The sequence below is a fragment of the Ipomoea triloba genome, chromosome 14 (assembly GCF_003576645.1).
Source record: "Ipomoea triloba cultivar NCNSP0323 chromosome 14, ASM357664v1".
NCBI classification, from domain to species: Eukaryota; Viridiplantae; Streptophyta; class Magnoliopsida; order Solanales; family Convolvulaceae; genus Ipomoea; species Ipomoea triloba.
Window position 1 is genome coordinate 3830363 of NC_044929.1, and position 14756 is coordinate 3845118.

Genomic DNA, 14756 nt, shown 5'->3' on the forward strand with positions numbered 1-14756 from the left:
GTGATAATGAGCCACGTACCGTTATAAAGACCAAGAGAATGGTCTATCTTCTGCAATAACATAACAGGTGCACCGACTTTTTATGTCAATGAATGATTAAGAAAATCATACAATCTCAAACTATTTAAGAATTTATGAGTGTACGTGTACTTTTAATAGATTTTCACCGTCTGATTCTGCCTTACTCAAAGAGTTACAACTTAAATATGTCCGTCCTTTTGCAATATTCATGTCACACATGTACTGATTAATTTGATCAACGACATCTAAAGCCGGCGAGCGAATCACCTACCTTCCAGTTGTGACTCATCAAACGTGTCATATATTGAGCTTGAAATTTAAAAAAAAAATCACTTTGAATGATATATATATATATATATAGTCTAGTTCAGGTGCGCCTGCGCCTTAACGTGCGGTCGATATGGTCACACCAATAGTTATGAACATATGCACTAATAGTGTAAGGAAAAGCACAATAAAAATACACCAAAAAATGCACCATTAGGTGCGTATCACCAAAACAACTCCCCCAGTAAGATCATGAGAATTAATATAGTGTATTAAAAAAGACAGATCTATGGGTGAGATTAATTGAGAGAATTAAAAACGCATGTGTGCATATAGAGCATTATGTTGTGTGCATATTAAGCATGTGTTGTGTGTGCATATCCTATGTTGCACACAACACATGCTTAATATGCACACATCATAACGCTACATATGCACACACTTAATATATATAGGCCTTGTTTGGTAAATAATTAGCACATTAGACAATTTTGGATTATTTGACCACTATTAGGTGTTTGACTTGATTAAAAAATCAATATAAATGTTTGGTTAATAAGTTTTCTGTAACTCCAAAATATTAAAAAAGAGCTAATATTCTTTTTCTCTACAATGTAGTATTGTACTTTTCAACCAAATGAAACACACAAAGAGTGAATATAATATCCACTAAGACTCGAACCCACCTCTCTAATGTGAGGGTGCAACCGGGTGCCACTAGACCAAAAGGAGAGTCGATAATTATTGGGTGAAATAATCTGCTTTGTGACCCTAAGTTGTTACTAATTAATTGACTCAAATGAATAAGACAATAATTTTTTTTTATGTGAAATCAAATTTAAAATTTTGTAATCACTATATCAACTATACGTCCAATTCAACCAACTCAGTTGCGTTGACGCATTTATTCATTTACTATGATAATAATGAGTATTAATGTTTGGCTTCCCCAAATAAAGTATCATTGGAAAATGTTGAATTCAAAAGATTAATTATTCATAAAAAATTCATAAAATCCCTTAATTTCTTCAATACAATTACCCTAATCACAAACAAATTACCACAATTGCCTACTTTTTTACAATTCAGTCCCTTGTTTTTCACCAATATTACAAATTTACAACCAAATCCCAAATCCCCATAGTCGTCTATTTCCAATTCGGCCCTTCATTTCTCATTAATATTACAAACGAACCCCAAGCCACCGGCACGTAAGCACGAACTCACTGTCTATAGCCGGTTTCCGGTTATGTAACGCAAGCAAAAGACTTCCACCTCCTTCCTCTCTTCCTCGGCAGTGTGCTATAGCGATTTCCCCTCATAGATACATACAGCTAAGGCGATACATACATGTATACACACAATCTCTCTCTCCTCTCTCTCTTTCTGTCTGCTCCACAGAGAATAGCTTACCATACATATACATGAAAGCAAATTAATAAATTGAATAAAACGAAAATTCTTTACGTACAGATACTGTTTTCGAAGTTCGAAGCTGTGCGTTTGTTCGCTCCAGAATTCGAAGCTTCTCGGTGCATTGGAAGATCTCTCTCGGTAAGTTTCTCACCGCTGTTTGCACCATTTCTAGCGTGTTCCTTGAGATTGGAGTTGGCGTGATTTTTTAGTAGAATTTTCGATTTTAATGATCTGAGTAGAGATTATTGTTAGTGTTGATTACGTGCGTTAATTGCGTGTTTGTGCGGCGTGTTAGATCTCTGTTGCTGATTTTGGATGAATGAGTGAGTGTATGAATTTTTTTTTGCTGGATTGCTTTGCTCTCAGGATTTTGATTATGCTGTTAATTCGAGTATTTTTTTATTAGAGTGAAATAAAAGCATGATTTTGTGAGGAGTAACGGAGTTAATTAACGGAGAAGGATGAAGAGGTCTAGAGATGAACTGTACATGAGCCCTCCTAAACGCCCTATTAACTCTTCTCGTGCCGAACTGTAAGTCTTATCCCTCCCTCTCCCCTCCGCTCTTTATGTGTACTCAGTTTAAAGTTAATTTGTTGAAATGAAAATTGTGAATTTTTTTTGGTGAACTTTGAGTTTATCATGGCTAAATATTTAGAAATGATTTTCTTTTACCATTGAGATCAGTTTTTTTTGCCTTGAAAGTAATGTTTTTTGTGGACCATCAAATTGTTTTACTAAGGGAGATGTTGTATAATTCATTTGCCAGCACATAAAAGTACTTCACTATATGAAAGTTGAAACCTTTGAATATTTTTACTGTTTTTTAAAATTTCTTTTTATCTGTTATATTTGTAGAGCCTTACTGTTCTGATATTTTTGAAAGTCAGTATTTCATATTCTTTAGAGTGCACTAGTTGAGTTTTTTTCTGATATTTTTGCCAACATAGATTTTTTGTGGTTATCTCATTTTTCCCAAGTTGAGCTCATGTATAGGTATTGATCTTATTTAAATAGTGATGCTTCTTATGACTTATATGTAATTTAATAATTATTTAGTATGTGTTCATTGCTTTTTTTTTTTTAAAAAAAAAAAAATTGTTTTGCTTTATGCCTTGAAGGCCTGTGCAACAACAGATGATGAGTGGAAACGGCATGCAGAAGCTAACAACAGGTGATGCCCTTGCATATCTCAAGAATGTGAAGGACATCTTTCAAGACAAAAGAGACAAATATGATGAGTTTCTTGAAGTTATGAAAGATTTCAAGGCTCAAAGGTTTATTCTTTCTCATGTTTTCTACTTATTTTTTGTTCTCTTATTTCTGTTTCCTCTACCCAGTGAAACTACATTGTTGATTCATCTTCTTGTAATGTTTGTCAATGTTAACAGAGTTGACACATCTGGTGTCATAGCAAGGGTGAAGGATCTGTTTAAAGGGCATCAAAACCTAATTTTGGGATTTAATACCTTTTTGCCAAAGGGATATGAGATCACCCTTCAATCTGATGATGAATCACAACCACCTCCAATAAAAAAACCTGTTGAATTTGAAGAAGCAATAAGTTTTGTAAACAAGATAAAGGTGAGAATGTACTACTTAAATTTTTTTCTATGTATTTTAGCTGTTGGGATTTTCAGTTGATGGGTTTTTTTCCCCCCTCCACAGACTAGATTTCAAGGTGATGATTCTGTATATAAATGTTTCCTTGGCATTCTGAATATGTATAGAAAGGAAAACAAATCAATCTCAGAGGTTTACCAAGAGGTACATTATTTCTATTTGCTTATTGTCACACATACACACTGACACACACATGTATGTGTGTGCATGTATATATGTATGTCTGTATATATATTTGTATGTATATACTAGTCCATTTCTATATGTTGATTAAATGCTCAATTGCTTTGATACTTCTGTTTATTAATATTATTAATAATTTAATATTGATTGATATTATTTTTTCTTCCTTTTTTTTTTTTTAAATTATAATTTGTTTTTAAAATTGTGTTAGGTTTCTTCTCTTTTTCATGAACACCCTGACTTGCTTGTGGAGTTCGCCAATTTTTTACCGGATACATCAGCAACAACTCAAGTCAACAGAACCCATATCTTGCGTCGTGATGATAAAATAGCACCTATAATCATGGGAAAGCCTGCTGAAAAGGTATATTCTTACTGATGATTTATTACATTTGAACTTTTTTGTGGGCAATGACTTTATTTTAGTTTACTGGTTCCAGAGGGCCAATGCTTTGCATGCAGACCATGGCCATGGTCTGGATCGGTCTGACCCAGAACAGTGCAGACCGGAAAGAAGAGAAAGGGGTTTTGATGAGAAGGAGTTGGACAAGAAGTCTGCCTTTAGAGAAGATTCCATTGCCGGTCATTTTAACCAAGGTGGGGAAGGTTCGACGTTGGTGTTGCCTAATTCATACTTTCATTGAATTAAGAATTAAATGATCTTTGAGAAGTGCTTTGATCATTTACTTAGGCCTTTATAACCAATTAACAATCTTTCATACATTATGTAAATGTATATAACTTTATTTGTATAAATTTCCAGGTCCTATCTATTTTATTGATATATCTTTTCTATACTAGTTAAACACTATTTAGAACATTTGTTGATTTTACCACCACTTTGTCTACCACAATGACTATACTAATTTGGCTTTTTGTGTGGGCAGGTGTGGTCGATCAAGATTTAATGTTCTTTGATAATATTAAGGAAAGATTGCAGAACTCTGATGATTACCAGCAACTTCTAAAGTGTCTTCACACATATTCTGGAGAAACAATCACAAAAGAACAGTTGCTATCCCTGGTATTATCCTTATTGCTTTTCAGTGTTTTGCTAGTTACTCAATCATGAGATCACAATCTAGCTCTTGTTCAAGTTCTATGGAAGCCTTAGCTCTGTATTTTCCCTTGAAGTAGTTAAATTTATTGGTAAAACCAGTGGAGAGAAAAGATTAATAGCTAATCCATTTTGGTGATTCATAGTGTGTTGTAACATTGATATACCATTGCCTTGGAAAATGGAAAATAACAACAACTCCATCTTTCTTGTCAAATACAAACTCAAAAGCACATATACATATTATTGTTATCTTCATATGGGTAAGAATATAAGATTGTATTAAGCTTTTATTTAAAAACCCATCCATGTTAGCAGTTGAAAAATAGAGCAGAATATACTGCCAACACTAGGTCCAAAATACTTGAATGGTTATTAGGATAGTAATTTCCAAAATTCCATTTTGGTTAAATTTCTTGTCCTATGTCGTTAAATTGTAGTTGTTACTTGTGAATTTCCAACTTTTTATGATGATTGCATATTCTCATTGCCTCATTGGGGAAAGCGATATGGTTTATGGACGGGTTCTGATTGTTTCAGGTCAGTGCCTTACTTGGAGGACATGCAGACCTTATGGGAGGTTTCAATGAATTTATAACCCGTTGTGATAATATAGGTGGTAATTGTAATCTTAATTATATTGTTTATCCTCAAAGGCTGCATTCACTCTCCTTTGAGTTTTTTTTTTCCTGCACAGTGCACACTATACTTAACTGTTTTGGTGCATTCATGCAGATGGTTACCTTACTGCTACTCTGAATAAAAGTATGTAAGCTTGTTCTTTTCACATAGTTTTTAAGATTCTAACTTCCTCTCCAGCATTATGATTGCTGTTCTGACCTAGTATAGTTTAGTAGTCACATATAAGAAATGAATACGTTGTTTAACCAATTTTTGCTGCTTGGTATTGCACTATTTTGTAGATTGGATCTAAATATTAATTTCAATTCCCAGGATCCCTATGGAATGATGGGAAAGTTCCCAGATTGGTGAAGTCAGAAGACAGGGATAGAGACCGGGATTGTGAGTTGGAAGAGAGAAATCAAGATCGTGATACTAGAGAAAGGGATAGACTTAAAGAATTACATGGGCAGAAGATGTTTTCTAGCAAGGATAAGTATATTGCAAAACCTATACATGAACTTGACCTCTCTAACTGTGAACGCTGCACTCCCAGTTATCGACTTCTCCCAAAGAATGTAAGCATCTGTCTTTTAAATATTTTAATAGTCCAAGGTACTTCTTTTATGAAGCTTTTATGTTTGCGTTGGTTTAATTTGTTCTTTGCTTAATTCAGTATCCAAATCCAATAGCAAGCCAGAGGACAGAGATAGGTAAAGAGGTATTGAATGATCGTTGGGTATCTGTAACTTCTGGGAGTGAAGATTACTCTTTTAAGCATATGCGGAAAAACCAATACGAAGAGAGCCTGTTTCGATGTGAAGATGACAGGTTGGATATTGATTGATCATGATGTCATGCAACATTAGTGAGTTTATCACCTAATATGTGAAATGAAGTGCAACCTTTTCTCTGACCTTTGTTTTTCCGTCGACTCTTTTTTTTTTTTTTTTAAGAAGGTTTAAATAAGTGTCTGTAGACGCAAAGTAGTGTGTTTTAATGCATGACTTTCTTTGGCTTTGTTTAGTAGAGATCTCAGACAAACTTCTATCATGTAAAAGGATGAATGAATGCTATTCTTTTTATGTCATTTTTGAGGACTTCAAAAAATGCCGACAAAATAATATTACACCAGTAATGATTAATCACATGGAGGAATCTGTATCATTATCCTCATATATAAGATGAATTGTTCCTTCTTTTCCATGTGTTTTATGACTTATGAGCGTGCATGTTTCTATTTGAAAGATTGATTCAATTGGACTCTTTGAGGTAAGGTTAAGGATTTGCCAACTTGGAGGATAGAAAAGAGCACCCAAACTGATGATTGATTGACCTAAACTTACTTTGAGTATATCAAATTACCACCAACTCTGTGTGTATGATATTTAACTTGCTTTGATTTTTGGACGATGTGTTCTTAAGAGTTTTTATGCCAGGTTTGAGCTGGATATGCTGTTGGAATCCGTGAATGTTACTACGAGACGTGTTGAAGAATTGCTTGACAAGATCAATGATAATACAATAAATAGCGACAGTCCCGTTCGGGTTGAAGACTATCTCACCGGTAGCAAGCTGACATATGGATAATTATTCAATTTATATTATGTATTCTATGATATTTAATACTTGTGTCATTTTTGTGTAGCTCTAAACCTAAGATGTATTGAACGCCTGTATGGTGATCATGGGCTTGATGTTATGGATGTGTTGAGGAAGAATGCACCTCTTGCTCTGCCAGTAATTCTAACACGATTGAAACAGAAACAAGAGGAGTGGGCAAGGTGTCGTTATGACTTTAATAAAGTCTGGGCTGAAATTTATGTTAAAAACTATCATAAATCGCTGGATCATCGTAGCTTTTATTTCAAGCAGCAGGACACGAAGAGCTTGAGTACCAAAGGTAATGCAGAACAATTTTTCCCTATCACGGGCATAGGACATAATGATGTACAATTTCACAATGCTCCCTCTAGTTCACCTTGAAGTTTTTGGAAGGTGTAGTATCCAATAGATACGCGTGATGTCAGTGAGCGTTTAGTACTTGAATATCATAGTTGCTATTTCCTGACTGCATTTGACTTCTTTTTAATGTATTGTGGGTTTGAATTGTTTTTATGATTCATTTTGAATACTTAAATTGGAAGACCTTTTAGTAATTTGGAAATTTCTGATTTACTTCTCCTTTAAATGCTTAGGATATAAATATGTTTTATTAATAGCTATTTTTAGGTTCAGAATCTAGAAATTAGTTGAAGAACTTGAAGTAATAACTCCTTAGTTTAATAGTGAGTTACTTGGTTATATGGTTGGGCTGTCTAACATGTCTCTTATTTCTCTTTAGTCTTTACTTCTGCTTTATTGTCATCTTTCCTATCTTATTTTCTCTTGTAAACTAGTTTAGGACTAAAACTTTTTCATTTTCACCCTTACCGCAAAGGATCAACAATTATACTCTTATCTTAATTTCTTTTCTCATCATTCAATACATCTTTGAAAGGTCATTCTTTTAAGCTCATTTTAGTGTTAGTATGAAAACAATGGGCTTCTGAGGTATAGTAGGCCGTAAATAAATTCCCAAGTAAAACGTCTGGCCAAATAAACATTGGGCTTATATCTCTCTACCGTCACTAGAAATAATTCGATATGCACAACCGCCCTTTCCTCATCTACCCTTCTGTCTCTTTCATTAAATATTCGTGTCGTCTAGTCACTGCCAGCAGTGACTTCACCAAAAATGCTATTTATTAACCAAATTCTTGCTTCCTACCACTAATCTTCATCAGATACTCGACTTTGGTGTGATCTATTCCCTGGTATCTTCAATCTTGGATCTGTGCCTTCTCTATTTTACTCTATACTCTAGATTATTTCCTCAAATATATCTACATTTCTATTTTAGCTCAGTTTATAGATCTGTTATTTTGGAGTGCGTTTTATGGAATATCCTCAAAAACTTCCTGAAATGTCATTATCTTTTTCTTTGTGAATTAGAAATTTTATTTGAAGGTAAAATGTTTCCTTTTAGCGGTGCGCGTTTGATTTAGGGTTAAAATGGCATATCGAAGCACGTATGAGAACTTGCTTAGTATTGATGATTTGGGCATGGCGAAGTTTTTGGTATTTGCCAATTCTTGTAGAGGGATTATCAAATTTTCAGTCGGTGGCTTATCTCATTTTCTCCCAGATGCGGGCTTAGATTTCATTTATTTTCTGATATATGTAATATGTAATTTGTTATCTTAATCTAAACTTTTTCGGAATTCTTTGATCTTGTGATTGCTTATTTTACTAAAAAAGGTTCATTTTATTCAGTTTATATGAAACATGTGCTTACCTGACAGATTACTCCTTTCTCTTTCTATCCAGCATTATTGGCTGAAATCAAAGAAATCGGTGAAACAAAGTGCAAAGAGGACGATGTGCTTCTTTCTATGGCTACTGGGAATAGACTGCCAGTAATTCCTCATTTGGAATTCGCATTTCCTGATCCTGACATCCATGAGGACCTTTATCAGCTCATAAAGTTTTCGTGTGAAGAATTTTGCACAGCTGAACAGGTTGATAAAGTTATGAAGGTTTGGAATACTTTTCTGGAACCAATGTTCGGAGTTCCTAGTCGTCCTCAAGGCGCCGAGGACGGAGAATGCATTGAAAAGGAATGCAATCAAGTTGTTGAAAGTATCGCTGGAGCTGTTGGAGATACAGAAGGGAGTCCTGCTAGCGCTAGTGGCACAGCAATTAATTCCAGACAATCAAACGCTTCCAAAAATCGCGATGAAGGCCCTCCACCTGAAAACTCAAGTTCATCCAGAGTTTGCTTGGCTGATACTGGTGATTTAGTCAAAGATAATGGTTCTCGTGGTGTAGATATTTCTGCAGGTAGGATTGATACTCTATGTAACCCATCTCACCTTGGCAAGTCACCAAGCCGTCCAAGCGGTGCCAACATGGTTGATGCGACTTCTGCTGAGCAGCTAGCCCATTTAAGTGCCACTGCTGGGAAGGAAACCGCTGGGAGAATTGGTAGAGAAAATACTTCTGCTTTGCAAAATCTTCCTAGTTTAACCAGTAATCCCCTTTTCCAGTTTTTCTTTATCAATATTGCTTGGCCATTTCTTGTTCATCTTTTTTATTCAAATACTTCTTTTCCTGTTGATAGGGCTTTGTGCCACTGGAGTCCCTCCCAGAGCAAGTGATTTGGCTGTTGATAGTGGACATGAGATAAGAACTTGGAAAGAACCAAAGGTATTGTAGATTTGTCGTATTGTTTATCCTCTTTCACCTTGTCTTGTTCTAAATTGTTTGTCCTTGCTGGTGCAATAGGAGGTTAGCTTCACGAAAGCAGTGCAAGATGGCAATGAAGCTAAAAAATCTCATGAACATTCTGTTGAAAAACTAAAAATTGAGAGAGAGGAGGGCGAATTATCTCCGAATGATGATTTTGAGGACAATTTTGGTGCGAGTAACGAGTCTGAAGTTGAGACGGCACATACTACAAAGGATACAACCACTAACAAACAGTACCAAACTGGAGATCGAGAAGAAACTTGTGGTAGAGTGGCTGGAGGTGAAAACGACGCTGATGCAGATGATGAAGGCGACGAGAGCGCTCAGAGGACATCGGAGGACACTGGAAATGCATCTGAACACGGGGATGTTTCAGGAAGTGAGTCTGCTGATGGAGAAGGCTCTCACGATGAACCTGATGAAGATGGGGACCATGACGAGAATGAAAACAAGGCCGAGAGCGAAGGGGAAATCGAAGGAATGGATGATGTTCATGATACTGAAGGAGATGGCGTTCCATTGCCATTGTCGGTGCGTGGTATACAGACCGCTAAGCCTCTCACCATGCTAGTTCCTTCGTCATTGCATGATAAGGATGGGTTGAGAATTTTTTATGGAAATGATTCCTTCTATGTGCTCTTCAGACTTCATCAGGTAACAAGATTTTAGATTGCTGGTATGCCCTAATGATGGTATTGCAAAAATTATTAACTCCGATCCCTCTCTATTTTAACAGACATTGTATGAGAGAATGCACAAGGCAAAGTTGCATTCTTCGTCGGTTGAGAACAGATGGAGAGTGTCAAACGATGCAAACCCCACTGATATATATGCTAGGTCGGTGAGATATATAGCTTTTTGTTTATTATTTATCTTTTATATCAACCGTTTATAATCGTGACACCCTTCTATGTTGTTATTGTCTTTGCAGATTTATGACTGCACTTCGGAATCTGCTCGATGGTTCCTCTGACAATGCAAAGTTTGAGGATGATTGCCGAGCTATTATTGGAGCCCAGTCCTATCTTCTCTTCACCTTGGATAAGCTGATATATAAATTGGTCAAGCAGGTGAATGCTTGATCTCATATTTTCCTTAAATTACATTAAAGCTTTCCATTCCATAGGCAACTGATGAAAAACTTTCCTTAAACTTCTGTCGTTTTATTATATGTAGCTCCAAACAATTGCAACTGATGAGATGGAGAACAAACTTCTTCAGTTATATATGTATGAAAAGTCGAGAAACTCTAGCGTGTCTTTCGATGTGGTTTATCATGAAAACGTGCGTGTTTTTCTTCATGATGAGAACATTTATAGAATACAATGCGTAAGTTTCCGTTGCTTTCACTCTTGCTTAACATCTATAAAAAGAAAATGGATTTCATTCCCGATGTTAATGACATAATTGTGGTGCAGTCATCATCACCAGCGCAGTTGTCCATCCAGCTCATGGACTACGGGTATGATAAGCCTGAAGCAACTGGTGTTGTTATGGACCCTAACTTTGCTGCTTATTTGAGCAACGATCTACTCTTGTGTGCTCCCGAGCAAAAGGGAATCCCTGGGGTGTTCTTGAAGAGGTATTTGATGAAGATATTTCTTGAAAGATTTAATTCCGGATTTAGTCTTATGACTATCACTTATTTCCAATTTTAGTCCTTGATTTTTAAAGCTACCAAATTTACTCTTGGAGTATTGAATCATTTCCAATTTTAATCCACCGTATATTTTGGCTTTGTTTCCTGCGTGTGAGAAACAATTGATGCAATAGTCAATGCTTTTCGATTTTACCCTCAATGTTAACGGTTCACACAGAGAAAAGCTAAATTGGAAGTGATTCAATATTTGAGGGCTAAATTTGGTAGCATTAAAAGTCGAATGCTAAAATTGAAAATGAGTGATAGTTAAGAGGACTAAATTTTCAATGAACTCTTTTTGAAATTACAAAGTTTTATCTTATACTAACACTTGCGTACATCTGCAGAAATAGACAAAAATATGGATCCCGGGATGAAACCTCTGCTACACTTGAGGCAATAGCGGGACTTAAAGTTCTGAATGGTCTGGAATGCAAGATAGCTTGCAAGTCATTGAAGGTAAATTGAACACAAAGCTCTCTCTATCTGTACATAGCGAGTCAATGATGGAAAACCAAACAATTGCCTTTCTCGCTAATTTGGCTTAATAATTCAAATGCCCAAGGTCTCGTATGTTTTGGACACCGAAGACTCGATGTTCAGGATGAAGAAACGGAGGAGAACACTGCACCAGAGTGTCCCGTTCAACAGCCACCCGAATTCTTTGAATGGATCCCATTGAGCACAGCGCTTCCGGAGATTGATTTTCAGTCGACAAATGTGAGTTTTCTTTTTTGTGACAGCAAGGTGTTAAGGTGGTAGCATAGAGGCTGAAGTGTGTATCAGTAACATGGCTCCTGGCTTATATATGTTCTCTTAGTTATTCTCCGGTCTATTAAATATTTCTTTTTTAGTTTTGGTTAACTTGGTAGTTTCATCATTCTAATAAGAATGGTATAGGTGCAGATAACAGCAATGTGTAGTACAATTTTCTCATAACTTATAGCCCTTTTTGCTGTACTTAAATTACCATAACTGGTAAAATACATGAATTTCCCTTTTACAACTAGCTGTTTATTGTTCTGCCATTTCTCTTTTACTCAGGACATTTTTACTAGAAAATACGTGTGCACTTTGTGTGCAATTTGTGTGCACTTTGCTGTACTTAATAGGTATGTAAGAATGCACCACGACCGTGTTCAGAACGCACCAAGGTGTGGTGCATTTCTGAACACGTGGTGCATTTATGCATACCTAATGGTGCGTGACCGTACGCCCCAGGGTTGTGCATTTGTGCATTTCACCCTGATGCATTTCTGAACATCTAATGGTGCAATTTGCACGGCTGGACGGGAACGGGGTGTCGCATTTGGATATATATATATATATATATATATAATTATATACACACATACACTCTGTAATTATAATGCATAAAAAAAAGTTTGATTATGCTTGGGGCATGTTTGAACTGAGTATTCAAATGTTTAAATTTGATTTGATTTGTTACTTGAAATACTCGAGTTTGTCTCGATAGTAGCTGAATTGAATCCAAGTTGAGTAGCTTGACTCACTTACAACCCCAGTCAGTAAAGGGAAAGATGATGGTGTTAGTCCTTTTTTGTTGACCTTTTGATGGAGATGAGGTTTTTGGTCTCTTTGTGGTTTTATCCAAGAGTTTAGGATAGTTGGGGATGTTATTGGAATGTGCATTGGTAATTGGTATGGTGTACTAAAGGTACTCATCACTATAATAAATGATTAAACCTTTCAGTTTAAACTCTTTGACTTAAGAGTGTTTTATGGTCCACATTTGTTGAATTCATTTACGTGGTTGTAACAATATTTCAAATAAAGAAAATAAAATAAATTGGTTAGAAATAAATGAGTACTTTATAACAATACGTTTTCTTTATCTAATGTAACAATGTTACAACTACTAAATTATTAACATCAAATTTTCTCCTATTTTAGATGATTTTATTGACTTTTGACAACATAGATTTTCATAGATAATAATTGGTAGAAAACAACATTAAATACAAATTAATCGTAGGAATAACAGAGTCTCATGACCTTGGAAAGCCTAGGTGCTTCCCGTCAATTCACGGGAGGGTCACTAACAATATGTTTGGGATTGCCATTGATAGATTGGATTCGGAGCTTGAGGGGTGGAAGACTAAACTGCTAACTCTGGCAGGACGCCGAGTATTTGCCCAATATGCTCTCAGTACCATTTCTTATTATGCCATGCAAACGATGATCTTGCTGGCGGGGATATTTGGATGAGATTGACAAAAGAGTGAGGAGTTTCTTATGGGGAAGTATGACTGAAAAATAGAGATGCCACATTGTCAATTGGGTGCAAGTCACGAAGCTAAACTGTCAAAAGAAATGGGTGGTCTTGGAATTAAAACTGTCAAAAGAAATGAATGTCTTTTGTTGCTAAATTAGGATGGCGGCTACTTCATGAAGGTGATAAGCTCTGGGTCAAGGTCTTGCTTTCTAAATATGCAAGGCTTAAAGTGGGGAAAAACATGTTCAAGCACAACAAGGGGGCTTCCAACGCTTGGAGAGGAATCACGAGGGCAATGCTTATGGTTTAAGTAGGTATTCATTGCAAGGTGAACAAGGGATAAGAAACAAAATTCTGGAGGGATACTTGGGTTGGTGACAAGTCGCTTGTTGAATTGGTTCATGATACGGGTTTAATCCAAAACTCAAATGCATGTGTGTTGATCACTAGTGGGTGGAAATGCCAAACTTCCCAACTAATGTTATTTCTCAAATGCAGCTGCATGTGCTTGATATGGAGTCAGGAAGGTCGGACTAAGTTTACTAGAAACACAAGCCAACGGGTAAGTTTTCCATTAAATATGCCTACAACTTGATAAAAGGTTTTAATGTCCCTATGCAGGAATGGGAGTGGTCTACAATCTGGAAACTTTAAAAATCTTGAATAAGGTCAAGCTACTTCTCTGGACTATTAGTCATGGGAAGATTATGGTGGGAAAGAGTTGGACATTCAACGAAAAGTTAGCTAGATTAAAGAAGCCAAGAGAGAAATCAATGTTGCGTTTACTAGACAACAAATGGCCAAAAATAATTCTTCATCCAGTGAAAACCGAAAATGGCCCATGACCATGAATGGATACTCAACGTGGATGGCAGCTGTAAAATCTTTGTAAATAAATCAAGATCTGGAGGAGCCCTTTACAACAATAGAGGCGAGTGGAAAGTGGAGAACAACAATGTGGCAGAGGTGGAAGCTATGGCTATTGCCAAGGGCCTCCAGTGGGTTTGGGATAAAGTTGTGCGCGATCTTGAGATACACAGACAAATGTCAATTCCTTAAGAGGGCGGGCCTGTACGCAAGACAATTGAAGTCATTAAAGATTGGCAAGAAAGATTTAGGATGATCAATTTTAAAACTATTCTCCGCAAGCAAAACATGGTTGCGGATCACGCAAGCATTGGTGTTCTCCAGGAGCCGAATTGGAGTTTGCCGAAACTTATTGTTGAGGATATGATGGGAGTTTCCACTTTGCGTAAAGTGGTTGTTAGCGATTAGGCTTTTAGGCCCCCTTCCCCCGCGGCCGCCTGCCGCCTTTTTGATAAAAAAACAAATACAAATTAATTGCGGGTCATCACATAATCAACAAATTATATTGTGAATCAATAAAAAGTTCATTTTTAATATA

At 36.2% G+C, this 14756-nt stretch overlaps 1 protein-coding gene across 1 annotated transcript; it reads left to right on the forward strand.

The window, feature by feature from the left end:
- Positions 1 to 1587: 1587 nt before the first annotated feature.
- LOC116004374 (paired amphipathic helix protein Sin3-like 3) lies at positions 1588 to 12138 on the forward strand. The gene is made up of 23 exons (XM_031244399.1): positions 1588 to 1842; positions 2111 to 2236; positions 2824 to 2979; positions 3094 to 3286; positions 3371 to 3469; positions 3720 to 3872; positions 3949 to 4105; positions 4396 to 4532; positions 5106 to 5184; positions 5301 to 5330; positions 5520 to 5764; positions 5863 to 6017; positions 6626 to 6753; positions 6835 to 7089; positions 8556 to 9257; positions 9349 to 9434; positions 9513 to 10130; positions 10213 to 10313; positions 10408 to 10546; positions 10653 to 10805; positions 10895 to 11058; positions 11463 to 11574; positions 11681 to 12138. The coding sequence occupies exons 2-23, from the start codon at positions 2166 to 2168 to the stop codon at positions 11795 to 11797; spliced, it is 4050 nt and encodes a 1349-aa protein (XP_031100259.1). The 5' UTR covers positions 1588 to 1842; positions 2111 to 2165; the 3' UTR covers positions 11798 to 12138.
- Positions 12139 to 14756: the final 2618 nt, after the last annotated feature.